The 27502-nt window shown below is 59.3% G+C and overlaps 2 protein-coding genes across 2 annotated transcripts in view; one reads left to right on the forward strand and one right to left on the reverse strand.

The window, feature by feature from the left end:
- Positions 1-811, reverse strand: part of Styxl2 (serine/threonine/tyrosine interacting like 2) — a 31534-nt gene extending 30723 nt beyond the window's left edge. The window contains exon 1 of the mRNA XM_046430221.2: positions 354-811. The gene's annotated coding sequence lies outside the window, so the exon portion shown is untranslated. The remainder of the gene's footprint in view (positions 1-353) is intronic.
- A 2007-nt stretch (positions 812-2818) lies between these two features.
- On the forward strand, positions 2819-27457 carry Gpa33 (glycoprotein A33). The gene is made up of 7 exons (XM_046430163.2): positions 2819-3114; positions 14262-14416; positions 17003-17219; positions 21048-21203; positions 25613-25732; positions 26356-26491; positions 26872-27457. The coding sequence occupies exons 1-7, from the start codon at positions 3072-3074 to the stop codon at positions 27002-27004; spliced, it is 960 nt and encodes a 319-aa protein (XP_046286119.1). The 5' UTR covers positions 2819-3071; the 3' UTR covers positions 27005-27457.
- The last annotated feature ends 45 nt before the right edge of the window (positions 27458-27502 follow it).

Genomic DNA, 27502 nt, shown 5'->3' on the forward strand with positions numbered 1-27502 from the left:
TTCACACATACACACACACCACACTCACACACACACACACACTCACACACACACACTCACACTTACACACACACACAGGCTCACACACACACTCACACACACACACACTCACACACACACACTCACACACACACACACAGAGGCTGGCGCACACACCTGTTGCCTGCTTGGGGAGAGGCAGGACCAGCCTCCACCAGGGAGCCTTCTAAGGCCGCAGGAGTCTGGGCCTTGGCTGAGGGGCCATTCCACAGAAGGTGGTCCCAACATGGCGGCTGGCCCCCGACGTGTGGGCAGAGCTGCTGCCCCCTTGTTGAGCCAGGTTCATCAGGGCAAAACCAGGGAGGAGCACTTACCACCAGCCGGCCTGGGTGTCCACACCAAGGGCCGAGGACCCAGATGGAATGGCCAAAAACAGCGTCCAGTAAGAGAGACCAAGCTCTCTCCTCTCTTGGGTGACTTCTCTGAGGAGCAAGACAGCTGTTAGGAGGAAACCTTAGCCACCCTCTAAATTTAGCCTCTGGCCCCGGACTGGCAGGTCTCTGTGAGGAAGGAATGCAGGCTGGGGCCAGTCCCCAGAAGAGGCCTGCTTAACCCTTTACCTCCTGGCTGAGCCCCCAGACAGTGGCCTTCAGCTGTGGAGTGGGAGGACCCTCACTGTGGACAGAGAGGCCTCGGGAGGCAGCCTCCTCTGGGCCCTCTCCAGGCCCTCCTGCCTGGGCCTGTCCATCAGAGTCCTTCCCCAGACGGTCGGAATCATCAGACCTAGAAGAAGAGCCTTAGTTCAGCCCCGCGGCATCCGAGAGAGCGGCAGGAAGGTAGGGCGAGCAGCCCACTGCGGCTGAAGGGGCCCTTGCCTGTGGCGGGGACGGCCGCCTTCCACAGAGGTGGCAGTTGTGCTCCTGCACACCCTGCCCTCACTCCAGCCCCCGGAGAAGGCCAGTTGTCAACTTTGGGTGATTAAAAATTGCGTGGGCTTCATAAACGTCGAATGAGCTCATAACCCACCTTCTCCCGCCCCCATCACTAGGATCAGAGCCCAGAGCCAGGGTTCTCCCCCTTCCCCACACATTCTCTAGTTACCCCATCATCCGTCCATCTATTTTTCTGTCCATTGAGACACTCGCTAGTTTCCTGCTGTGAATCAGCCATGGCACTTGGCCACAGTCAGCGAGGCACACGGCTTGAAGCGGCCGTTCTTCCTCTCTGGATGGAACAGCACCATTAGAAACTGGCCAAATGAGTGAGTGAGCTCCCGGTTTATTAGGAGGAGTGACCACAGACCCCCAATAACTCAAGCACAAGGCAGAGTGCAGTTAGGGCCCCAGAAGAGACCCAGAGTTAGGCGAGTTCGAAGGCCGGGGAAGGCAGCAAAGGGGTCCTAGGAGAAGGGGCAACCCACGAGCTGGCTTTTTAAGGCAGGTGAAGTCACCACAGCTGACGGGTAGGGGAGGAAGTACACAGGGACGTGTGGACCGAGTTCTGCCCCAGGAAGTCTGAGTTCTGGGTGGGATGTCTTACTTGCTCAAAGCAAAAGTAATATAGTCTGGAAGATGATTTTTAGAAGAACAAATGCTAGAACAACTTAACAGCCAACAAAAGAGCTGGGTTCACTTGTTAGGTTCTGCAGTCAGTGAGAGGACCTAAGCAGAGAAGTGACGATCTAAGGACCGTGTGTTAGGACAATGGTGTTATGAAATATTTGGTCTGAAAAATTATTACTTACAATAAGAAAATCCAGTCAGGTGACCAAGTAAATTTTATTTTATTATTTTTTTAAAATGATTTTTTGAATTTTTAAAATTTTTTAGTTGTTGATGTACTTTCATTATTTATTTATCTATTTATACGTGGTGCTGAGAATCGAACCCAGTGCCTCACACATGCGAGGCAAGTGCTCTGCCACTGAGCCACAATCTCAGCCCCTCAAGTAAATTTTAATAAATCAAATAAATTTTGTATGTCAATCAAACCTACTAGCCACAAAACGATTAATAAAATAATGTATGTAGGAAATTCTGAATTCATAATACAAACAAATATAGGCAAAAGAATCTGCAATACTTATCACTCCCAAAAGACATTTCCCTTAATACACAAAGAGCTTCTAGAGATCAACCACGTAACAGATATAGGGGGAAATGGACTACCCAGATTCAGAAAAGGAAATTTCATACAGCAGAATTTTATGACCCATTAAACAGAAGTTGATGATGCTACATGTACTGATACAGAAAACTCTAAGGTATTTTATTAAGTAAAAAATAAAAAAGCCAACCTCACTGCAGAATAGAGGATGTGATACACCATCGTTTGTGCACCTTTTATCACATATCTGTGGAAGAATCTGTGCCACTGGCTGCTCCTACACAGTTGCCCCTGCTCCCAACCATCATCCTAGCAGGTGATCAGCATCTCAACTTGCTTGTAACCGAGGGGATTTCCAGGACAGTATGCCTGTGGGTTAAAAACCAGGACAGTCCCAGGGGTCACTTATCTCCAAGGTCATCTATCTGCGGCTTTCCAGACTAGATTATGCGCTGAGGGAGGGGACTCCCCGTCTTCTTCCTGGCTGTCCTGGGCGCTGGGAAGCATACTAGAACAGGAGGGAAGCCCAGGCACCGTCACACTGGATCTTGAAGTATTTCAGCCAATGCAGGTTTCCCTTCTTCACTAGATCAGAATCCTGTCTCGGAGACCATCCCCCTTTTATTGCCAGGCAACAGCTTTGTGTCAGTTATCAAAGAGGCCACACCTTAGAGAAGGCCAGGACTTTGGACACCTGCTCAACAGGGAGACTGCAGGGTAGGTGACTGGCTCCGAAGAGGGGAGGGCAGAATGCTGGGTCCCTTGGGTAGAGAGCTACAGCATGGCCCAACCCACAGGTGAGCTCACCTGCCCATCCAGCTGAGGGCGTGGCATGGGGCCAGGCTGGGCAGAGGTGGGCAGGAGGAGGGAGAAGAGCAGAGACCTCGGGCTGGGCCAGGCCAAGGCTGCTGTTCCTGAACTGGTCAGCCGGACTCGTTTGGTGCTCCCAGGGCCCGGCCGGGTCTGGGCAGAGCAGGAGCAAGACCATGGTGGGAAAGATGCGGCCCACACTGTTGACACTCTGTGCCGGTGAGTGGCCCTCCCTGACCAGTGCCCAGGGGCGGGTGAGACAGGGACTGAGGGCTGAGGGACAGGCTTTCCCAGAGCCCCCCAGGAAGGGCTCCTGCGCTCCGCTGGGCAGAACTGTGTTTGGGTAGCATTTCCAGGTCAGTGCCTGGTCAGAGTGGTTCTCATCTGCATAGGAGCAAGTAAAATCCCAGCCCATTGCTGGAGTAAGTCCACCTTTCTCTATGTCCAAAGTAGATCCTAGTTCAGACACAAGATCTGACCACGGGGACAGAATCTTTGAAACCAGGAAAATCCAGGATGTGAATCTAGACACACTCACAACCTCGCATTTTAACCGCTGCCTTAAAACCAGAGAAAGGCACAATGATAGGAGTGTTCACCTCTATCACCAAGGGAAACTGAGGCAGAGGGGTGACGTTATTCAACCAACATCATGATCAGTGCATAACCAACTAGAGGGCCCTTCCCAGAGGCCAAAGATCTGCAGCTCCCGGTGCTCTGGGCATGGAAAACTCTAAGGGGACGCCCCCGATGGAAATCAGACGCTTATGGGTCAGTGGTCACATCCAAATCAAGTGCTAAGCAGTGAAGTCGTTGGGGAGAGTCCCACAGAGCAGGCGAGAGTAGGAAGGAGGGCTTGGCATTTGGCTCCGCTGCTAGGAAGGAAGCCGACGGAGAGAGGAAGCTGAGAAGTGGGAGATTTTAGGGGTACTTCAGATCAGTGTGCAATTCAGGAACTGTCGTGGGCTCCCGGGACCCGGTGATAATGGGGACCAGTGGCAGCCATACCAGGAACCCCCCACGCCCTGGGAAGTGAGCCCAGAGCCTTCTTTGGGCAGACAGGCTGGCCCAGGACCACCTGGGCTACCACAGGCCTCCGCTCCCTCCCTGCCCTATCTCTCAAAAGCCAGCCTGGGGGCCTTTGAGCAGAGGGCCAGCTGGTGCTGGCGAGGGCTGGGTCAAGGGAAAGATGAGCCAGATGGCCTGGTTGGTCCTTCCTCAGCAATGGACTCTCTAGTGAGCACATCACTGTGGGGGCGCCCTAGGCCCGGGAATCTGGTGGTCAGCTCAGCCTTCAGTTCCACACGGGAGGATGCTTCCAGGCTCCAGGGAGGGGGCGGAAAGAGAATGACCATCCTCTCCTAGTCGGGCCTAGTTCTCTGTCTCCTGGGCCAGAACTGTCCCCTGGGGATTCCGCACCCTGCCCCAGGCAAGTCCCCACCTCTGTGGTCTGGTGGCCACCCACGCATGTGAAAAAGTCATGCTGGCTGGGGAGAAGCCAGACCCCTGCTCTCCCAGGTGGGAAGGAGAAGGGGCCTTAACTGAATTGCCAGGAGCAGGGCATTTCATCTCTTCCTGGGAGGCACTGACCTGGTGAAGTCACCAGCAGAACCAGTTCTGGGCATGTTCTCCCACATCCTCATGAAGTGCATTCTGCCCTCACCACCCCCCATCCTCCCAGCAGCTCAGCCCAGAAACATGGGCCTGCCCCTCTCCTCCCCCACGCCTACTCTAGGGGAAGGGGCGGAGGAAGCGGCACTCTGGCCAACTCGGGACAAACTTCCCCCTGTACACAGGGGTGGTCCGGGAAGGAGCAGGCCAGGGAGGGCTTCCTGGAGGAGGCACAGCTCAAGCTGGGCCCTCGAGGTCCTGGGCCTGTTTCCCTTCTTCCTTCCTGCACTGGCTGTGCCCACAAATGACTCTGCTGATGGCTGGTGAGACAGGCCCTGGCTCAGTGGACCTCAGGGCAGCAGAGGTGTCACGTCGTCTGTGTAGAGGTGGCTCGAGCAGACTCCCTGGGAATATTTAGAAGCCAACTCTGGTCGGTCGGTCTGCTCTGTGTTGTCATGAGCCGCTGACTCCAAGCAGAGTGGGTGGGATGCTCCTGCCCTCCACCTCGGCACCCCACTGCCACCAGGTCTTGGGGACCCACCCAGCCCCTCCTCCTCAGCCGAGGAGCTGACTGTGCGATGCAAAACCGCTTCACCTGGCTGAACCTCGGTCGCTGTCTGTGAAATGGAGAGAGCGGTTTACAGCCCATGTGCCCTCCCTCAGGCTGGGGCTGTCGACTGGGACCCGCCGTGTGACGAGTTAGAACAGTGTCCAGCACGTCATAAGCGCTCCGCCAATGCTCCTTACCACTACGGCTTTGTGGCTTGTGTGGCAAGTGCAGACACAGGAAATTGATGAGGCTCTGGTGACTGTTCATCTCAGGTCTGATCTGGCCCACGCCTGCAAGAAATGGAGTTGGAGGTCACTGTGGATGAGCCCCATGTTGTCGCCCAAAAAGCCACTCTGTGCCTGACCCTCCCCAACTTGCTAGGAAAAGGCGCCAATCTGTGCACAAAATCGAGGCTCTTTCACTCCGGGAAATGTCTCAGGGGGCCACCAGACTCCAGGTCTCAGGGGGCCACCAGACTCCATTTCTCACGGGGCCACCAGATTCCATGCCAAAGGATCTGATGTGATAAGGTAGGGCTGAGAGATGTGCTTAAGGAACATGCGGGGAGGCTCCGGGAGGCCACTGATCAGCTCTGTCCAGGGCCCGTGAAGACTGTGAAGACCTGACACCCCCACCCCACCCCCCACACACGACCTGCCTTCCAACAACTACGGGAAGCTTCCTGTCTTCCCAAGTAAATTAGGAAAGTTTAGGGAAGTACTGCTTTACACAGACAAATGGAGGAATCCATCACTGCGAAGTGTACCCGATGAGAAAAGAAGGCCTTGTCTCCTCCTTCCCCGTAAAAGGCCTCCGTAATCCCATGGTGCTTGAGCCGGCTGGGTCTTCAAGGAGAATGGAGTCCAAGCTGCTGACGTTCTGAGGCTAGTCAGCCTCCTTCCTGGGCCTCTGTGAGAGGCACAATCCCCAGAAGGACGGGTCTCCTGAATGTGCTGCCCCCCCCAGGCCCACGCTGAAGCGCCGCGGCCCGATGGCTGGCTGGCTTGGGGCGCTCCCTCAGGCATGTCTGAGCCCAGCGTCACCCATGTGTCGGCGCTCTGCGCAGTGGCCTGGCCCAGGTTAGGCAGTCCACGGGGCTCTTCTCAGATGAGCTAGAGTGTCCTGTGCCCAGTGAATCTGTCCCCAAAGGTGTGTTTGGACCAGAGTCACGGGGTGTCAACGGCAGGTGCCATGGCAAGAGAGGCAGCCTGACCTCTATCCAGGCCATGGCCCTGTATCCTGTGCCACTCCGAACCCTGGCTCCCCAGGGACTGGGCACCAGCTGCTGGCTCCTGGGCACTAGGCAGAAGCCAGCAGTCACAGATGAGGCCCTCTGTCCGTCAGAGTGCACTCAGGGGTTGATGGTCCCAGTCCGTCCCCAGCTAGTCCAGTCCCAGTCCTGAAGGGCAGAGGACGTGGGGATGGTCAGTCTAACAGGGGCATGTGTTCAAGTGGGGAGGAGTGGCCGTTTAGGGAGTGGCTGTTAACTCTGGTCACCCATCGGAATCACCCGGGGAGGAAAAATACAGCGGCCAGCCTCCCTAACCCTCTGCATCCAGATCCTCGGGACTTCTCTCTGAGGTTCTAGAAGTTGCCCACGTGGCTCTGGTGTGTGCTCTGGGTTCAGAGCTGCACTCTGAGGAGAAGTGGGTTAGTGATCAGTTGCTCTCTAAGCTCGGTCTTCCTCGTTCTACCACCTCCCCGAGTGTCTGCCCAGCCTCTGGTTGGTGCCTCCTCTCAGGAGCCCAGCCGTGCGCACGGTTGCCTGGAGATCTCGTTACGGTGCAGGCTGCTGCAGGAGGCCCAGGCTAGGCTCTGGGGTCTGCCTTTCTAACAAGCTCCTGGTGGCGCAGCTGTGGCAGGACCATGGCTGAGAGGCAAGGCTCCGGGGAAGGAGCTGTTCCTGAACGCGGGTGTGATCGCACGGTGCCTTGGCCCCGGGGACTGCAGCCCAGGGCTCTTGGTGACCCAGCCACACTGCTCGCTGTGAGGTGGGCGGCAGGCCTGTAGGGCTGCCATCTCCTCCTCCTCCCTGCGGTGCTCCGCGTTCGTCCCCCCCTCCCCTCCACCAGGGGCTCTGCTCCTCCGCAGCCTCCTTGGCCTTGCCACGGGGTCAGAGCTCCTCGCGCTCAGACCCGACCCTTCCAGCTTCACTCTGCGTCCACATCTGCCCCACGCTCTCCTTGGCACCCGGCGCAGCTGGCTCGCAGATGCCGGCCTTCAGGCGCCACCTCTCTCCTGGGCTGGAGTCCCACGAGTCCAACAGCCCAACCCGGAGTCCCAAGTCACTTCAGACTCTCAAACAAAACAAACTCATGGCCTTGGCCCCCTAACCGGGTCCTTCCCAGTGACCTCGGTCCAAAGGCGTCACCCAACCCATCCAGGATCAGGGGGCAGAGACCTAAGAGTCACTTGCCATGTTCACTATTGCTCAGGGGGAAAAAAAGAATTGAAACCATTTTCTATTCCTATGTACAAAACCACCCCAAATGTAGTGGCTGAAAACAATGCAAATCACTTATTTTGCTCACCAATCTACAATTGGGATGAGGCTTGGCAGTTTCAGCCGGGGTGACTTCCCTGAGGTTGGAAAATCCCCTTCCAAGATGGGCACTGGGCGGCTGGCAAGCTGGTGCTGACTCCGTTCCCCACTGGGGGGTCTCCACAGGGAACTGGCTTTCTCAGGGCTGTGGCTGGAGTCCAAGAGCAAACTACCCAAGAGGCAGGAAGTGGAGGCCTAGGCCCAGAACGGACCGCCCTACCCTGTGAACACAGCCTATGGGTCAGTCTCAGACCCCAAGTCAAGAGAGGAGGCTTACCCCTGCCTCTTGAGGGTAAGAGTCTCAGTCTTGGGACTAGCTCTTGAAATGGCCTGGCCACTCACGGCCCCTGTGTCTCGGCACTGGTTCCAGATGCCCACTGTGCCTGACGATGTTCGCTCTCACGGTCTCTGCTCATCTCCTCTGTTTCTTCTACTGTTGTTGCCGATGACTCTTAGGCTTCGACCCAGCCCACATCTGTGGACTCCTGGTGTGACCTTGGAGTCCCTTTGTAGGAGGACCTGGGGGTGGCAGCATGCGGCCTGGTGAAGGGCAGGACTTGCCCTAAGCTGCCGGGGTGGGGCAGGTCTGCCATTTTACCTGTGTCTTTGAGGGAATGGTTGGAGGCTGAAGACTGGGGAATGGGGCTCAGGCCCTGGCCACGCCCTTGGTGCCGTCCCACACCCTGCCGGTTGGCACCTCTGGGACACACACACACCCTTTCCTCCTTGACCTCTGCACGACGCCCTCTCTCCCACACCCCCTTCCTAGCTCCTCTTTGCTCCTCCTGTTCCTCCTCCACCCCAGCTGGATGGGCCCTTCCTCCTCCGAGTCCCCAGCTCTGTTCTCTGTTCAATGGGTGACACTTGTGACCATGGTGGCTTCCCCTCTACTCTGTGACTACTTATTTATTACTGTCTGACTCACTGAGAGCTGGACACCACTGGGGCAGCCACGCCTCCCTCGTCTGGCAGGGAGTCTGGACACAGGCGCCCAGCCCATTGCTGGCTAGGTGCTGAGGGACAAGCACCCTCCCCTCCGACCCGCCCCCCCCGCCCCGTGACTGACGGCTTGCCCTCCCTGCCTCCCTCCTGCTGGTCCCCCTCCCTGTCTCCCAGGCTGCCTCTGCTCCTCTCCAGGGGTCACATTCTTGGGACACTAGCTTCTCTAGCAGGAGCTGGTGCCCTCACTCCGTGTGGGCGTTCCTGCCCGTGGACAGCACATTGTGGAGGGCACATTGGGCGTGGAGGGGACATCTGGTGGCTCTCACACCTCCCCTGCTGGGAGCGCTCAGCTGGGGCCTGGGGCCTCCTCCCCGCTGCTCGGCTGGCGTGGCTCTTGCCCAGTCCCTGGAGTGGCCTCTCTGCCCAGGGCACCGACGGTCCCTCCTGGAGCCCTCCTCTTCCTGGGTGCTCCCCTTTCCTCGCCGCCCAGTGACCTGCCCTGGGGAGTAAGGAGCCAGAAATTCCTGGCGAGCACAGACCTGCCTCAGACTGCCGCTCCTGGTTGGGACCATCACAAGTTCCCTGGGAGAGGGGCGTGAGGGGTGGACAGGCCGCCTCCTCCCAGGGCCAGGCTGGTCCTCCCCGTGAGGCCTGCTCCTCTGGCTCCTCCCCATTCCCAGTCTTGCTGGGAGCGCCTTCCCGGGAACCTCGGGCCACCCAAGGCTCTCCATCTTAGTTTGAGGGACTTAAGGACCTTCAAGGCCCTTCACAGCCCCTGGTTTCAGCTTTGTCACCTTCCGGGTCACGCGAGCTTCTTGACACCAAGGAGGCCCCAGGTCTCCTGGTCTTCACCTCCTGCTTGGCGTCGAGGCCACAAGAGTACTGTGCGTTCACTGCGGAGCGTGTGGGGAGTAAAGCGCTCCAGGCAGAGACCCAGGGTGCCGCGGTCCCCAACCCAAGGATGGCTTACTGACCCTGGGTTTGTTCTGTGGGGGTTGGTGGTGTTGAGACGGCTCTGCAGCCGGCTTCACTCCTCATCTACACCAGTTTGACACGGTGCATTGAGCCCGGGGCCAGGCCAAGGCCCAGCTCTAGGGAGCCTTCTGTTGGACTCTGCCCCCTTCACACTCGTGGGGAGCACTTGGTGAGGCTGCTGCTGATGGTGACCTCTGGCTGCTTCCCAGGCAGGGACTGTGCCCAGGTCACTCACTCACCAGGACTAATAGGCCCCCAGCTCTGCCTAGACAACTTGGGGTTGAGCCAGCAAGTGGGGGGCTCAAGAGAAGTCTGGGGCACAGAGCTGGCACAGAGGGACATGCCACCTGTACCCACAGACCCACATGGCCTGAGAGTCACACCCATGGGCGATGCGTGCGGCCTGACGCAGTTCAGAAGAGTGGGCTGCAGTGAGGGCCGAGCGGTCCTGGGGGCTTTCTGGGCAGGGGGCCAAAGCTAGGACCTGGGAAGAAATTCACTGAATTGATCTAATTTGTGGATCCTAAAGATCCGTGTCGATCAACATCTCAACGGGCTTGTTCAGCCTCCAGTCCCTGACCCTCTCACTGTCCCTCGGCTGCCGGCTTGGGAGCCCCTGGGGACTTTCCACCTGGGATGCAGAACACACCTGCCTGCTTCTCCCTGGAGAGCTCTTCGCAGCGCCAGAGCCTGCGTCTAGCTCTGGGGCCGCTGGTCCCACCTGGCCTCAGCATCTCCTCCCTAGCCGAGGAAGTGGTTTCTCTGAACAAATGGATCTTCCTGATGGAGGCCCTGCTGGCCGTTTCCCCAGGGCCCCCTAATGTGCTGTGGAGGCCTCAAGCAGCCAGTCTGTCGAGCGTTTCATTATCCTCCTTCGAGGTACTCCTTTCTGCTTGGTCTCAAGAGACAGTTTACTATCTTCTTAACAAACCTTAATTATTTACAAGCAACTGTGGAGGCCTCAAGCTGGGCCTCCACTCCCTGCCTCCTCAAGTGGTTAGGTGACTCTTGTTGTGTCTGGGGCACCTGGCACACTCCATGTCCCCTCTCGAGCTCCTCGGGTCCTCTGTTTCATTGAGGTATTTTCCAGGAGTCCTTGGGATCTTCGTTTCCGGTGGCGAGCTCCACACTCCCTCAGCCTAGTTCCCTGTGGCTCCTTCCTAGGCTACCCAGGGCATTGCTGCAGCCCCCCCTGCAAGCTCAGGGCATTGCTGCAGCCCCCCCTGCAAGCTCAGGGCATTGCTGCAGCCCCCCCATGTGCCCGGGGCATTGCTGCAGCCCCCCCTGCAAGCTCAGGGCATTGCTGCAGCCCCCCCCCCCCGTGTGCCCAGGGCATTGCTGCAGCCCCCCCCTGTGTGCCCAGGGCATTGCTGCAGCCCCCCCCCCTGTGTGCCCAGGGCATTGCTGCAGCCCCCCCCCCCCGTGTGCCCAGGGCATTGCTGCAGCCCCCACCCCCGTGTGCCCAGGGCATTGCTGCAGCCCCCCCTGTGTGCCCAGGGCATTGCTGCAGCCCCCACCCCCGTGTGCCCAGGGCATTGCTGCAGCCCCCCCCGTGTGCCCAGGGCATTGCTGCAGCCCCCACCCCTGCGTGCCCAGGGCATTGCTGCAGCCCCCACCCCTGCGTGCCCAGGGCATTGCTGCAGCCCCCACCCCTGCGTGCCCAGGGCATTGCTGCAGCCCCCACCCCTGCGTTCCCAGGGCATTGCTGCAGCCCCCCCCCTGTGTGCCCAGGGCATTGCTGCAGCCCCCACCCCCGTGTGCCCAGGGCATTGCTGCAGCCCCCACCCCTGTGTGCCCAGGGCATTGCTGCAGCCCCCCCCGTGTGCCCAGGGCATTGCTGCAGCCCCCACCCCTGTGTGCCCAGGGCATTGCTGCAGCCCCCCCCCGTGTGCCCAGGGCATTGCTGCAGCCCCCACCCCTGCGTGCCCGGGGCATTGCTGCAGCCCCCCCTGCGTGCCCAGGGCATTGCTAGAGCCCCCCCTGTGTGCCCAGGGCATTGCTGCAGCCCCCCCTGCGTGCCCAGCCTGGGCTGAGCCAGGTGAGGTGCAGTCGCAGGGTGGCAGCTGGAGAGCAGAGCTGGGCCGGGATAAACAGCCGCTCGGTGGCGGCGCCCTCCATCTTTCCTTTCCCAGCGCTGGGAGGGAACCCGAGCCTGGCCCTGGCTGGTGCCAGGCAGGTGCTCTGCCGCCCAGGTGCAGCCCTGCCCTGCAGCAACCCCGAGTGAGAGGCGTGGTCTCCTACCTTACTGTTGAGGAAACTGCGCACAGAGAAGTTAATGAGGCTGAGGAGCGACACAGCCAGGAACAGGAGGAGGACTCCACGGGAGAGTGAGGGGCCTCCTGGAGGAGGCTGCTGGCCAGCCCCCCACCAAGCCCTGTAGCAGGAGGAGCTCGGGCCCTGCTCTGCCGGCCACCTGCCCCTGGGGGGACAGGATGGTCATCAGCACCTACCAACTTGGCTCAGAGTGGGAAAAAAGGAGAGAGGGGACCCAGAGTAGGAAGGAGACTTCTGGAGCAGGAGGGGCGCAGGTCGAAGCAGCACCAGACGGGGTCGGGGAGGTGGCTCTGGGCAGTGGGAAGGTGCCCCCACCATCCCCCTACAAGGAAGCAGAAAGGGGGCAGTTGGAAGCTTCTAGAAAGGAATCTCCCTCCTTCCCAGTTTTCCAGTCATGGATCACCTGTCCCTCCTGGTGACTTTGGCACATCCGAGTGGGGACCAAAATGTCCCACAGAAGAGAAAGTGAGGGACAGTGGTCCTGAGGCCTGTGGGAAGAAGTGAAGGAACAGGTTAGGATCGCGGAGAAGTCGGTCCCCTGTGTCACCGCCAGCGACCTCAGAGCAAGGGCAGTGTCTGAGCCCGGGAGGGGCTGAGGTTCCACCAGGCAGATAACCAGGTGGCCTGAGGCACAAGGTTCTTAAGCCTGTCTGGGGCAGTGGGGAGCGTGAGTGAGCCCCAGGGCTGGGACCAGTCCTCTAACGTCCTTCTCAGGTTTACAGTCCACCTTCGCCCCTTTTCCTTTTTTTCTTTGAAGCTCTTTCTCATCCATTCCTGTCTTCCCTCGCAAATCTATTAGCATACAAGGACCTGACTCACTGTTGTCATGATCTCTAAGGTGGATCTGTTCTCTGGTTACCATCATTAGCAATTGCCAGTCCTTTCGAGAGCTCACCTGGGACAGCGGTGGGTGATTGTCTTCTGGGATTAACTCCTACCCAGGGGGCACCTCGGCAGCAGCCCACGGCCCGGGAAGGAGAGGTGTGTGCTGTGGAGTAGCAGCTCTCATTTGCTGAGCGCCAATTTTGAGTTAGGAACCCCTAAAGGAAGTCTGCGTTTCATGTCACCTAGTCCCCATACAATCCACCCCCAAGTGAGGACCCTGTGGCACAGAGAGCTAAGTCGACTGCCCAAGGTTGTGCTTTGAACAGAGAAGGGTCTGGAGCCCTGCACTCAGCTCTCTGCCGCTACTTCCCCAGTGGCCGGGAGGGGCGTGTGATAAGCGCCCTGGGGCGCAGACCAGGGGATACAAGGTCAAAGGGCGCTTCCGAGTTAGAAGAGGGAGGGCCTGGGGAGAGGGTGGCCGCCCTGCAGGAGGTGAGGCTCGCTGCCTCAGCCCTGCGTGTCCTGTATCTGGAGGTGACACCTCTGCCACGTGTGTGAAGCCCGAGAGCCGAGGGGTCCAGACCAGCGGTGGACGCTGCTGCCCCGCAGTTCCCAGCTGCTTCTTGGTGTCCCTCCTGCCAGCAAGAGTCGTCCTTGGAGTTTGGTCACTGAATTAATCCTCGTGTGAGCCCATTTCATGTCCACAGACTGTGCCCCAGGGAGATGACCTCTTGGTGGGCAGAGCAGGGGCCTGGTCCCCACCGTCGGCACATATGAACTATTCGCGGGGGACGGACGAAGGCAGGTGGAAGTTCTGGGACAGGAGGTGGATCCTGTGGTCCCGCCCTCTGGGGCTGCCTGTCAGATGGCCTTGCTGCCTGCTGGCCAGGTGCTGGCTGTCGAGGCTGGGTCAGCTGCTAAGCAGAGCACATTGCTTGACGTCCCTGACCCTGTGGCAGGGGTGACAAGTCTCTACTGCCAAGGAAACTGGGAGAATACATGAGAGAACTGCAAGATGCCTACAGGGGGCTGGCGCCAAGCTATGGTAAAGCTGGCATGGGAGTGACGAGCGGAGCCTGACAGTGTCGTCCTGTGTCCCCCCTCTGGCTGCTGGCTGGATCCTGACCAGCAGAGATGGAATTGAAAGGCACTCCCGGGAACACCCTCATCCCTTTACTCTCACCACACACATCAGTTAGGAGACGAAGACGTCCCATGGGAGGCCAGCAATGTGTGTCGAGGTCTCCGGTGACCAGGCACAAGGAAACATGGATGCACGGTCTCTTTTCTCATTTCCCCAACAACTCTGGGAAGTCAGTATGAAGACTCCTATTTTACTGATGAGAAAATGAGGCTTAGAAAATCTGTGGAGATGGGAGGAGGTGGGGCTGAGGTGGCAGCCAGGCTTGGCCACCGGATGCACCAAACCTTTTCGTGATGCTGCGGGGTGGAGATGCCTGGACCAGGCACAGGCGCTGGCCTCCCTGCCCTGGAGGACAGTGGAGGTCTTTGGCCACCATTGCTGTGGTGGCAGCCGGATCTGAGGCCATCAGGACAGGAGGGCTGGGCATTCTGGCAGAGATCCCATGCCGTGCCTGGTGACGTCCACGTCATTACCTTTGCATGGCTTTCCTGCTTTCTTTCCAGTCTGGGTGACCGTCAATGCCATCTCTGTGGAAACCCCGCAGGAAGTTCTTCGGGCTGCCAGGGGAAAGAGTGCCACCCTTCCGTGCACCTACCACACTTCTGTCCCTGACAGAGACGGATTTATTCAGTGGGACAAGCTTCTAAGGACTCATTCGGTAAGGCTCCATGAAAGGCCGGGACATCACGGGGATGGGTATCACCTGACCGTGACCCCTCGGAAGGCCAGCAATACAAGGTCTTCTGATACCATCCGCAGAATCAACTGCACCTGTGGGGTGGGCTGGGCAGGAGCAGGTGTGTCAGGTGAAGGACCACTGGAGTACATCATCTTCATTTTTGAAGTCACCTGTCCCCAGATCTCTCCACTGGCCAGTCTTGAATGACCTGATTGTTCCACTAGAGTCAGTCCTCTCTTTGATTAGCAGACTCCTCATTCTAAGGCCAGGTCATTTGATGGGGCCCTCCCTGCCTCCTGGGGCTTCTTTTGGAGAGTTTGCAGGAGTTCTGTTTTATTTTCTCCTTCTACTTATAAATAGATGATATAAACCCCTGGTTCAAAAGTCAGAACTTTATAAAACGTGTCCATTGAGAACCTGCTCCCACCTCACCCCTGTTCTATCTGCACGGCTCCACACCCTGGTCCCCTGGTCCCCCTGGTATGGTGGCACTGTCTGCACGTGCTCCTCTGCCCCCGTGGCTTGCTTTCACCCCCACAGTCGACTGAGCTCGCCCGTGTTTCCACTACGAGCCTTTGGGACCCAGAGGCCCCCCAGCACCCGGGCGGTCTCGCCCTGGCTCTCTCCAAGCCCCCCCCCCCCGGTCCCTTTGAGTGACACCACCAGGCTTGCCACTTCTCCACTCCTTCACTGGTGGCTTTATCTAGCCTGCGGGTCGGAGAAGACCTGCCTGTCACTGCCCCCAAACCCTCACCCAGCTGTGCTCGCCTGCTCTTCCGGGTCATCCTCGGACACGCCAGGCAGCCCCTGTGGAAACGGAGCCAGCAGTTCTTCCGACAGACAGCACCCCTTCCTCGCCTTTCCTCTTTGGGCTGCCGTGCCCTGATTCTAAACCCTCTCCAACCCTGGGGCCTGCCTCTTCCACGCTCCAGCCCGTCACCCGAGTGTCCCACCACGACCTGGTCTGGGGCCAGCGCCTTCCACCTGAGTTGTGGGACTGTTTTCTTGGTGGATCCCCTTTCCCCTCCCAATTCATTCTGTACCCCACTTTGAGGACCAACTTCCTAAAATCTGAGACTCTAGGGCCTTCAAGGTAAGATGCAAACTCTTCAGCCCTGCGCAGGCCTCCCCCAGGGCTCCAGAGCTCAGGTCCAGAGCCAGGTGCCCAGCTGGAGCCCCAGCTCTGCCGCTTCCTGGGCCACGCGGCCTGGGAAGAGGCCAGACCTCGGGGTGCGCTCTGCCTCACGGGATGCAGCTGGAATCCTGAGATCCACCGCGTGGGGTGTGAGCTGACACACGCCAACTGCCGGGACGCAGCCAACGCGTGGCAGGCACTGCCCAAGGAGCAGCCGCCACTGGCCTCCCCCGCCCCCTCCCTGCCAGCCTCCCTCCAGCTCCTTCACACTGACCACCGACTGGTCCGTTTGCCCCGACGTCCACGGGCTCCTCCCGGCACAGCCAGCCCCAGCCCCAGCCCTCCGCTGGCTAGTTCTTTGCTATTTTTCAGGATTCCTAGCCCCTCTCTTAGGAGGCCCCCGACCTCCACGCCTAGAAGTGATGCCTGTCTTGGGCAGTCCCAGCGCTGGCCTTAGAGGTTGCCAAGTGTGGCTGCCCGCCAGCCCATCACTCTTGGGGAAGAGCCCCCGAGTTACCCACCCCCGAGGGCCAGGAGCCAAGCAGAGGCTCAGCCAGGCCGCACGCGCGTCTGGCTGCCTTGCCTGAGCTACCTGCTGTGCCTTCGCTGCAGCTCTCTAAGGCAGGCACAAGAGGAAATGGGGTCACAGAGAGGTCAAGCACATGCTCAAGGTCACCCCAGCAGTGAGTGGCAGAACTGGGGTTAGAAGACAAGCAGCCTGGCTGGAATGTCCAGGTTCAGGTCCGCCATGTGCTGTTAGGCCCAGAATCAGTTATCAGCAAATAAATGACTTCCAAAGCCAGGAGTCAAGAAAATAAAGGGAGCTGGGCTGTGCTGCACGCTGTCCCCCCAGCAGCTCAGTGGTGAGGCAGGAGTCCCGAGTTCAAAGCCAGCCTCAGCTGCTTAGGAAGGCCCTAAGCAACGCAGTGAGACCCTGTCTCTGAATAACAAGGGCTGGGGATGTGGCTCAGGGGTTGAGTGCCCCTGGGTTCAATCCTCAGTATCAAAAAAAATAAAAATAAAGTAAAAGAAAACAGAAAAGAAAGTGAGTTGGAAGCCCTGGGTGGTTGCACGCGGCAGGTGCTCGGTAAGCACGGGCTGTCTGACTGAATGGGAGGAGACAAGGGGCGGGTGATCAGCAAGAGAGGCCCGAGGGATCCCAGAAAGCCCGCTGCCCACACGAGTGCCCCCGGGGGCTGAACTGCCCTGCCCTTTCCCAGGGTCCCGGTCCTTCCACTTAAGGTGAATCCTAAGACCTCCTAGAGGGACGGAGCAGAAGGCACCACCCATGGGCACCTGCGCTGGCTCTGGTCCAAGGGGCCTGCATCTGTGCCTCTGGGGTCTCAGGGTAGCCAATAAGGGCCACCAAGGACAGGCCCAGGTCAGGGCCTTGGGGGAGAGGACCAAGTGGCATTTCTTATTCCTCTCAGGAAAGAGTGGTCATCTGGACATTTAAGACCCAAAGCTATATCTACGGCGAGCTTTATGAGAATCGCGTCAACGTATCAAGCAATGTTGGGCAGTCGGACGCCTCCATCACCATCGACCAGCTGACCATGGATGACAACGGCACCTACGAGTGCTCCGTCTCGCTGCTGTCAGACATGGTGGGCACCTCCAAGTCACGCGTCCGCCTGCTGGTCCTTGGTGAGTGCTGCGTCTCTCTCCTGGGTGGTGGGAAGAGGCTGGGGCCAGTAAAAGCACCTGGTGGTAAGGTACTTGGTGATAAGGCAGGGTACTTGGTGGCAAGGTACTTGGTGGTAACGTACCTGTGGTAAGGTAAGCAAGTTGCCCAGTGATGACGCAAGGTACTTGGTGGTCAGGTACTTGGTAGGTTCCCCAGGTAAGACGACAGGCAGCAGTGGCCTGCCAGCCTGTCCCAGGGCAGGGCCCACTGCTCCCCCTTTGAAATGTGGGCTGCCTGAGTTCTCCACAAATGGCAGACTGTTCCAGAGACCAGAGAAGGAGGGTCTGGAGTGTCCCACCCGGAGCTCTTCTCCCCACACCAACTCCTCCCTTTCCATGACAAACTCAGGAAAGAGAAGAAAAAGGGAAGCCCCAAGTCCTGTTGTGCCTCAACCTGGGACTCTCGGGGCCACGTGGTGACTGAGGTAGCGCGCCTCTCCCTGTCCTAGGGCGGCTCCCAGAGGAAGAGCCCACGCCACCCTCCCACGCCAGCCCTCCCACGGACACCACTCTCAGGCTCCGCTACCTTTGGGTTTTGTTTGTTTTCTGTGGTGCTGGGGTGGAACCCAGGGCCTCACACACGCTAGGCAAGCGCTCGGCCGCTGAGCCCCAGCCTCAGCCCCTCCGCTACTTTGGAAGACGTTCTGAGACAACATTCTTCTTAGACAAGTGACTTGTTGGAATGTATGGTTTTGGAAGGGCCCCAGAGATCATCTACTTCAATATCCTCGGTTTTAAGATGAGACGGAGAGGAAGAAAGCGACTTCTTAAAGCGAGTATTGGAAAAACCTCAGTGGGCGCCACGTAGGCCCACTGTAAGGAGCAGCCCTACCCTGGGAGGCAGCAACTCGTCAAACCTTGTTCTGTTTCTTTCCCCTTCACGGCACCTGGCAGTGTTTTATTTCTAATTGCGTAAGGGGATGCTTGACTGCTTGAAAGCATTTCAGGGAGCCAGACTGCATAGCCACACAAGCTAGTGCTGTATAGACAACCGCAAAGACCACCTCCACCCTCCTCTGTGGGCCGCCCGGGCAAGGCAAGAAGGTCCTCCTGCTCCCTCAGGCTCCTTCCAAAGCAGGACAGTAATATAAAGATCATTCTGCAACTTGATTTTTCTTTATTCTTCATGCACATTTCTCCTGATCAACTCAGATAGACCCACCCAGTCGCGGCGTAAACTCTGCCACCTGGATGTATCATGATTATTCAACTGTTTCCTATGGTGCATATCAAGGCGGTTGCCATTTCCCCCACAGGGACAATGCTGTCATATGACCCCGGTGCGCACACACGGAGATATATATGTTGGGGTCAGTTTAAACAGCCCCAGGTCCTTTCACTCCGTGTCAAGAGCCAGCCTGAGGGTGAAGGACACAAGTTCAATCTGAAATCACATCACTCTGTGAAATCAATGTTTTGCTTTTAAAAAGAAAGAGATCACTTTGCCCTACATGCTACGAACAATTCTAGGAAGTTTTCTTCCGCAGGGCCGCTGTTCGGCGGAGACTGCCGGCTGCGCGGTGGCCTGCTGTGGGTCCCTGTATCTTGGAGCAGGTGCGCAGCGCCCGCGCGGCCTCTGGCGCCCCCTGGCGTCTGCCGCGGGGGCGAGGCGTCCCGCTTCCCAGGGGTGGCCCGGGAGGCAGAACCGGCGCCCGTGTTGCTCAGTGGAGGTCGCCCTGCTTCTGGTGGGAGCCCAGTGAGGGCAGGGGTGGCCTGCAGAGGCCAGGGCGCTGTGGAAAGCTCACCTCCTGGGGCTGGCTGCTGCCTTCTTGCCATCATCTCAAATTGGGCTCCTGAGAGAATTCAGGATGTGATTTCCAGGCTTTGCCCATCACGCTGGTCTTCGAATGCTCCAGAATCATCATCATCATCACCGCCCCCCCACCTTAATGCCTCTGGAGATGCAGTTGGCCTTGGTTACTCCCCTTCCCCTTTGTAGCGGTTCACGGAGCTACCTGACCTAGCAGGGCTCCAGGTGCAGCCCCACACTTGGTGGGACTTGGTGGGACTCTGCCCGGCTGGGGCTCCTCCAGGTGTTGGGGCTCCTGCCGGCTCCCCTGTGGCCTGAGGGCCGCGCCTCCTGGTGAAGGCTGCCTGGGAACAAGAGGGAAAGGTCGGGCAGCAGAGAGCCCTGTTCTGTACCCCCCCTGGAGCTCAAGAGAGAAGACGTGGAGCAGCAGGCCTGTCCTGGTTCCTTGGAAATGTCACTTCCTCTTGTCCCCCAGGGACCTCTCATCCCCAAAGTGGGCAAGAAGGCAGCTGGTTCATGGTCTTCGGGGGCAGCCTCCCTGGGTTCATGCTGCTGCAATCCTGGGGAACTGGGCTGGCGTATAGGAGGACTGGATTGGATCCTCTGCCCCTTAGGTTTAGGGACTGTCCTCCTGGGAGCAGCAATGAGCAAGTGCGTCTGATGTGTTATCCCTCCTCCTCACGCCTGGCTGGCTCCCTGGCAGCTAGGGATGTTGGACACACCCAGCAACCCACCTGTTTTCAGAGAGCACTGCAGCTGCTGGCCAGGGCAGGAAGGTGTGTCCTGGACAGCTGTTCCCCGTAACTTCCGGGTGGGGCCCAGATTGGGATGACAATCAATGCTCAGTGACTGTGCACCTGGATGGCAGAAGTGGTGGCATTGTTCAACGGCAAGCAAGCCATCCCAGGGGGCGTGTGAATGTGCTCTCCCCCACCCTCCAGCAAGCTCCGAGCCTTCGCACACAGAGCCTTCAGTCGGCCTGGCCTGGAGTGCCCCGCCTCTCCTCTGGCCCACCCAGCTCCACTGTCGCCTCCTGTACCCCCACTCTCCTTCATGTCCCAGCCGTGTGTGAGTGGGCCTGGCTGTCTGCCTGGAGGCAGTGAGACTGCTTGTCCTTTGCCCCCGGGGTTCCCTGGTGCAGTGTCCAGCACTTTCGGCATGACAGTGCCCAGTAAGGCAGGCCTGCTGACGCACCCTACACCGTGGCCTGTGAAGGCCGCTGGGGGAAAGGCTCCAGGCCCCAGGGAGGCTGTGGGTAGCTGAGGATGTGGGTAGTTGGTGGCCTGTGGGTTTGCAACCTCTCCCTGCCCCTGTGTCCCTTTGGTCTCAGTGGACACCTCTGGGGCTGCCCAGGGCCCCTCCTGCCATGCCAGGGCAGTGATGTGTTTTCTGAGCACAATGCGGGAAGGGGCCAAAGCAAAACCAGAGAACGTCACTGAGAGGTCAGAGCTGAAGGGCTCTCGAGAGCCTTTGACCGAGGGGTGGCCAACACCAGGTCCAGGCCACTGCCTGTTTCCACAGGTCTAAAGCGTTATTTAAAAAGCAGTCGCAGTAACGCAGTCCACAGATGTCAAAGCATCGCCTCTGGCCCTCTACGGAGAGGTGTGATGTCCCTAATTTTGCAGATAGGAAGGTGGGGGACCTGAGGGTGTGCAGTGGGCGCTGGGTCTGCAGTCAGGAGAACTGGGAGCTATCCCAGCTCGCCAGCACCCATGAGAGGTGTCCCCTCTGGGCCTCAGTTCCCCATCTTTATGATGGCCACATTGGACTGCCTTCAAAATCCCGTACTCTGAAGTAGAGAGCACAGGAACCAAGCTGCGGCGCCCCTGCCGGACGCCATGCTGGCCACGTACGTGCTGCCTCTCGGCGGGCGACAGCAGGAGCCCATACTTTGAAGTGAAGTGATCTCCCAGCGTTCCATCTCGCCACCGAGCGCAGATTCCTCGGCCTGGGAACGAACACGGTGGTCTGTGCGTGGATGCGTGTTGGGGAGGCAGGTGGCGGCCCACCCCATCCAACGTGCTCCTTCTCCTTCCCAGTGCCACCCTCCAAGCCGGACTGCAGCATTGAGGGAGAGACAGTGATTGGGAACAACATCCAGCTGACCTGCCAGTCAGCAGAGGGCTCCCCGGCCCCGCAGTACAGCTGGAAGAGCTACAACACCCAGAACCAGGAGCGGCCACTGGTCCCGCCAGGTGAGGGACAGCGGGGGAGGCGAGGGCGGCCAGGAGGCAGGGCTGACCAGTGAGATGCCCTGGAGGGCTGCTCCTCCACTGGGCGCTTGTGATTCTGGGGCCTTCCATTCAAGCACTGGTATCTCATAAGGCCTACCTGGCAGGTATTTGTGAGAAATGAAAATGATTCACGGGAAGCACTTAGCAGAAGCACTCAGCAGAAGCACTCAGCAGAATCACTTAGCAGAAGCATGTGATAAGTGCTGTCTCAGTTTCCTCGTTCCCCATCCTATTCTTCTCCTGTGAAAGCACAAACTGACGGCCACTCTGCGCAGAGGCACTGGTGGGATTTTAATTATGACCTAAAGTGTACATTTGAGGCCCTGAGTCTAAGCTTGTGGCTGCACCCAAGAGGGGAATGTCCTAGTCCTACCTCCTATCTGAATCCCATCCCAGTCCACCCAGGCTCACCACCCCCTCCTCTGCAAAGTCACCACCCGTTTATGGCCCTGCCCCCAGTCTCACCACATGGGCCACAAGGAAGGAGGCGGGAGGTTTGGCTCCTGTTGCCAGGAGACCAGTTCTGTGCCGGGCAGCTGGTATTTGACCTTTAAGTCCAGAGAGAAGCTAGGAGGGAAAAAGAGTTCTACAAATATTATACTGCCTTCGCCTGGCGCCGGCCCGTGTGGAAAGTCCTGCATGAGCGCACCAGCTGCCCGCCGCTCACCCAGTGCTGCACCCTCCTGAGGACAGGGATGAAAGGGCCTGAAGGGTCCCTCAGGGAGGCCGGCCTCTGCCGTGGGCCTCAGCACCTTCTGGGAGCCTCACAGGGCACCAGGTCCCAGCCCTTCTGCCTCTCCCAGGAGAGACCTCTCTGTGACCAGGAGCCAAAGCTTAGTTCTCAGGTGATCCCTGGGGGGGTGGGGGGGGTCTGAGAGCAAGGCAGGAGGTTGGAGGGAGCAGCTTTGTCCTGCCTCAGTCAGAATGGGGACCTTGGGGGACAGGCAGGGCTGTGCATGGCCCCACCAGTGCCAGATTCAAGTTGAGGTCCTGAGGAGAGGCTCTCCCACCCCACCTGCCACGGGCCCGGAACCTGTCCCCATCTTCTTCCTCTGCGTGTCGGTCCGAAACCTCTTCTGACTTTTAAAACACTGCAGCCCACCATGGTGGCATGGCCCCTCCGACCTCCTGCATTCGCAGACAGAATGTCCGACATCAGAGATCGGTCCCTTCTGACTTGGCGCTCAGTGGAAACAAACTATCAGAGAAAGGAACAGGGATCTGCAACCAGGAAGCCAGGATTTCTCCTCCTGTAGCTGCGAGTGTCTTGCAGCCTCTCTGCCCTTACTATCTTTATCTGAGAAACAACAAAACCAGGAGGAGCCTAGTCACCTTCCTGGGAGGCTGTGGGCAGGGCTGGAGGAGCTCACCCAGGGGAGACCTCTGAGCACACTTTGTAGCCCATGCCGGTCAGCTGAGTTCCACATACTGGAAGGAAGAGGATTCGGATATCAGGGAAGGAGGCTGGAATACTTTAGGGAAGGCGGTGGTAAAGGGCAGGGGTGGGTCAGGAGGATCCTGAACCCCCAGGGTGAGCGGTGGCAGCCAGAGCTCATGGACAAGCCATAGTGGCAGGGGATGGGCAGAAAAGTCAGGCCTTGATAACCCGACATTCGTGTCTGGGGGGACCAGGGCTTCTGGGAGGGGAACTTCTCACAGCAGCAACCAAGTGAAGGTGGGAGGCAATGGCTGTCCCCTTTGTGTACCCCTTAGCCACAAGGTGTCACCACTGCAGCAGAAATGGCAGTTTCCCTGGATTTCAGAACTGATCAGTCCCTTTACAAGGCAGCTTGGAGCCCCAGCTCCTTCACAAAGGCCGACCCACAGAGTGGTGTGCCCGGCTCAGAGCAGCTGTGCCCCACGCTGCCCCATCCGCCAGGTACCATCTGCAGGGCGCTGAGTGTGCCTGGCCTTAGACGGAGTGTCACCTTGTCAAGCTTCAGGTCTAAGCTTACCCAGGGTCTGCAAGCACTTCCCACAGCGTGTTCCTCCCCACAGCGTGTTCCCCTCTTAACAAGATCCAGTGCACTGAGGAAATGGGACCACTGGTGCCATAAACCCTTATCAGAGATTCCCAGGGCTGGCTAGCACCTGGGGACACGGAGAGCTGTGCCTTGGGGAGCGCATTAACGCCTGCCCAGAGACACCTAAGCTGGCTTCGCCCATGGACCCCCTTGCCAGGAGCAGAAGTGTTATTCTGGAACACGCAGGTGGGATTCCAGGGCAGAAAGGACAGCCTCTGAGAGAATCCAGGGGTCAGTGCCCCGGTGAGCAGGGAGGAATTAGAAGAAAGTACTGCATTTGTGAAAAGGTCGAAGGAAAGCAGCCCTAGGCCATGTGGTGAGGTACGGGGTCTGGTGGCATCCACTCCTGCAAGGCTTCCTCCGAGCCTTCAGAACAGACGAAACCTCTCGCTCTTGGCTCCAGCAGCGCCATTGGGATTTTGTTCTGTGTTTTCTCCTCTGTGGACTGAACAGGCCAAAGGACAAGGGCCCTCTTTGGTGGTCCTTAGCTGTGGTCAGCTTATAGGCTCCAGGTTAAACCAACTGGGGGGACATCTTTGGGTCCCCTGCACATCCTCATAATGGGCGTGCGTTGCTTTCATCGTGTGATCTTTGAAGGACAGTTGTGGTGTTCTCCAGGGAGTTCGAGACCTGAACAGGACTTTTGTGTCCAGGACCTGGAGATGGGCGCCCTTGTTCCACCCACCGCACGAGATTGTTGGAGGGCTGAGCACGTGGAGGGTTCTGTGCACTGCGTGGCACATCCAGACAGGAAAGGCTGCTGGGGAGAGACCAGAGGCTGCCAGGCGGGGCTTCCCCCTGGGGAAGGGGCAGGAGACTAAGCCACGTGATGGACAGGCCAGGCCTATAACTTGTCACCAGGAGAGGAGCTGGACTTGTTGCTGAAGGTTAGGGGCAGCTCTGGATCAGCGAGGGCAGGACAAGGGCCCAGGAGGGCATGTGACCAGCAGGTGGCAGCAGGTGTGGAGGCTGGCTCTGCAGTCAACAAGGAGGCCGGGTCTCCAGCTCCTCCCTGGGGCTGCCGCTGCTCCCTCACTCAGGGTGGTGTCTTCACTCCACTTCCCAGCTGAGGCTCAGAGAGGCTGGCTCCCTGGAGCCATGGGGGTAAGAGAGCCTAGCCAGAGCCTGCCTCCTCCCCAGCCCACACCACACGCCCACACCCCATACCCCGACACCCCTACCCTACCCCCACACCTCCACACCCCTACACACCCCCACACCCACACACCGCACACCCCACATACTCACACACCCACCCCACATGCCCACACCCTCACCTCACACCCACACCCCCACACCCTCACCCTCACCTCACACCCACACCCCCACACCCCTACACACCCACACACCCACACACCCCACATACCCACACACCCACCCCACATGCCCACACCCTCACCTCACACCCACACCCCCACACCCCACACCCATACCCCCACACCCACACACCCCTACACCCCCCCACACCCCACCATCCCACACCCCCACACACCCACACCCCCACACACCCACACCCCACACCACACTCCATACCCCTACCCCATCCTCCCCCACACCCCACACACCCCACACCCCACGCTCCCATGCCCCACACCCCCACACCCCACCCTCCCACACACCCATACCCACACCCACACCCTACACCCTAACCCCACCCTCCCACACACCCCACACCCACACCCACACCCTACACCCTCACCCCACCCTCCCACCCTCCCATACACCCCACACCCACACCCACACCCTACACCCTCACCCCACACCCCACCCTCCCACACACCCATACCCACACCCCCACCCCACCCTCCCACACACCCCACACCCACACCCACACCCTACACCCTCACCCCACACCCCACCCTCCCACACACCCACACCCACACCCCCACCCCACCCTCCCACACACCCACACCGCACCCCCACACTGCACTCCCCCCAGCGCAGGCGCACACCCTCGGGGCAGACACCTGTGCTCAGCGCCTGGCCTTCCGAGCTAGGTCTCGGGTGGTGAGCAGCCTTCCAGCCGTGAAGCACCCTCCGAGCCCCGCTCCGGTGCTTCCCTGGAGCCCTCAGGCCACACCAGGCCACGTTCACCAGCAGCACCTCATGTCCTGCCCTCGAGCTGCGGGGCAGGTGTGGCCAGCTCTGACCATGGTGGGGAAACAGGCTCAGGGGAGCCAGGGGACCTGCCGAGGACGCAGGGCTAACCAGCCGCGCGCCACTGAGCCACCGTGGGCTTGGGCTCCGGCCACGGAGGTGGAGATTCCCCTGCCCAGAGCAAGCGGCTGCTGCGGCTCCGTCCGTGGGCCCTGCCTGCTCCGGCCTCACCCTCTGCTGTCCCCTCAGTCTCCGGCCAGACCGTCTTTCTGAAGAACATCTCCACAGACATGTCGGGCTACTACATCTGCACCTCCAGCAACGAAGTGGGGACGGACTTCTGCAACATCACCGTGGCTGTCAGACCCCGTGAGAGCCGTGGGGCGGGTGGCTGGCCGTGGTCCCAACTCAGCTGAGCCCCAGGGAGATGAACTGGGACTCCCTTAGGGCCACTCACTGGCAGGGCAGCATGGGGACCTGGGCAAGATGCCTCCTGTCCCAGGCCTGCCCTCACCTGGGGGCCAGTCTAGTTCCACTGGATCTTTGGAAGTGGAGCCTGAGACTTCAGCACCTGGCCTTCTGGAGGGTCCCAGTCCTCTGCCCCAAGGGTCACTCAGTGATCATGGGGCTGTACCCAGAGACAGCTGCCATGGCCCGGGCCCATCTTTTTTTTTTAGCTAGACGCCAGGTCTAGCTCTAGCATGAGCTAGGAGCTGGCGGGACTAACACCTGAGGTCTCAGAGCTTGGGTGACCCAGGGTGTTGAGGTACAGAACCAGGGACCAATCTGTCCCTTCCCTAACCTGAGGAGTGTCCCTGGCCTGACTGGTCACGGTCCTGTAGACTGTATCTTTGGAGGGGTGTGGCCAGAAGCCAACAGTGCCACAGGCCCAGAGGCTGGGAGGGACCTGCCCCAGCCCCCTGCACTGCCCGCTGCCCCCTGGCACGAGCCACGTCAGGGGCTGGGGAGTGAGCTGCTCTGACCTGTTGCAGCCTCCATGAACGTGGCCCTGTATGCGGGCATTGCTGGGGGCGTGGTGGCAGCCCTCCTCATCATCGGCATCATCATTTACTGCTGCTGCTTCCGGGAAAAGGATGACAAGGAGGTGGACCGGGAGGACACGAGGCCGTGAGTGTGGGGCACAGCCATGGGGGGCCTAGGCAGCCCACTCCTCACAGGCACGTCCACCCCCTCTGGGGAACCTACTATGTTGGCACCCCTATTTTGTTGCTGAGAAAAGAGCAACTCACCCAACAGTCCCAGGGCTGGCTTCTGTGGTCTGTGCTTGGCCGGGGCCGGGCCTGGGCGGGTCCCTGTGCTGCTCCCTAGTGCCTGCAGGTCAGGTCTGTGGCACCTTCCTGCCCACTCCCTGCCTGACCCTCCATGCAGGTCCCTTTGCAGTGGCGGTGGGGTGGCGGGGTGAAGGCTGCTCTTCCCATAGTCTGCAGGAGCCCAGCTTCCCGGTGCCCAGGTGAGGGACCTTTCCCCTCTGTCATCACTGCCTGCAGGAACCGGGCGGCTTACCAGGAGCCATCAGAGCAACTGAGAGAGCTTCCCAGAGGGAGGGAAGAGGAAGACGACTACAGGCACGAAGACCAGAGGAGCTCAGGGCGTGAATCCCCTGATCGTGCTGGACGGTGACAGGCCGCTGCAGCTGGGTGCAGGGAGTGTCGGGGCGCAGCCTCCTGCTTCTTGGCCTCCTTCTCTCCAGGCCCAGCTCTGTCCTCCAGCCCAGGCAGTGGTGGGAGCACTTCTTCCCCATGCTTGCTTCTGGGGGCCTGGCTGGCCTGGCTGAAGGAATCCCACCTCTGACCAACCCGCCAACCCACTCCCCTGAAAAATGACCCCTGCCCACGGCCACACCTAGTTCAGGGTCTGCCCCTAGACCTGGACCAGGCCACAGCCTCCAGCGGCTGAAGCTGGCGGGAGCTCCCGCAGGCGTGCACTGCATGTGGGCAGCCCTGCTCAGAACTGCCCGAGGACGCCATGCCAGCCCTGCAAGGGAGCCCAGCACCCAGAGGAGCACCCCACAGAGGGTTGTGCTTAGTGCGTTTTTGCTGAAAGAGTGAAAGAATAAATGAGTACGCGAAGGACTCCATTGTTCACCTCACTCCCGGGCACACGCCAACTGGCCTTCAG

Source organism: Marmota monax, unplaced genomic scaffold (genome assembly GCF_021218885.2).
Source record: "Marmota monax isolate L192 unplaced genomic scaffold, Marmota_monax_Labrador192_F-V1.1 WCK01_AAM20220418_F8-fsc00055, whole genome shotgun sequence".
NCBI classification, from domain to species: domain Eukaryota; kingdom Metazoa; phylum Chordata; class Mammalia; order Rodentia; family Sciuridae; genus Marmota; species Marmota monax.

Bases quoted from the DNA above. Each gene is read 5' to 3' on its own strand.
- Gpa33 (XM_046430163.2), top strand. From the start codon at position 3,072: ATGGTGGGAAAGATGCGGCCCACACTGTTGACACTCTGTGCCG. The intron at 3,115-14,261 runs GTGAGTGGCCCT...CTTTCTTTCCAG, and splicing joins ACTGTTGACACTCTGTGCCG to TCTGGGTGACCGTCAATGCC. The intron at 14,417-17,002 runs GTAAGGCTCCAT...TATTCCTCTCAG, and splicing joins AGCTTCTAAGGACTCATTCG to GAAAGAGTGGTCATCTGGAC.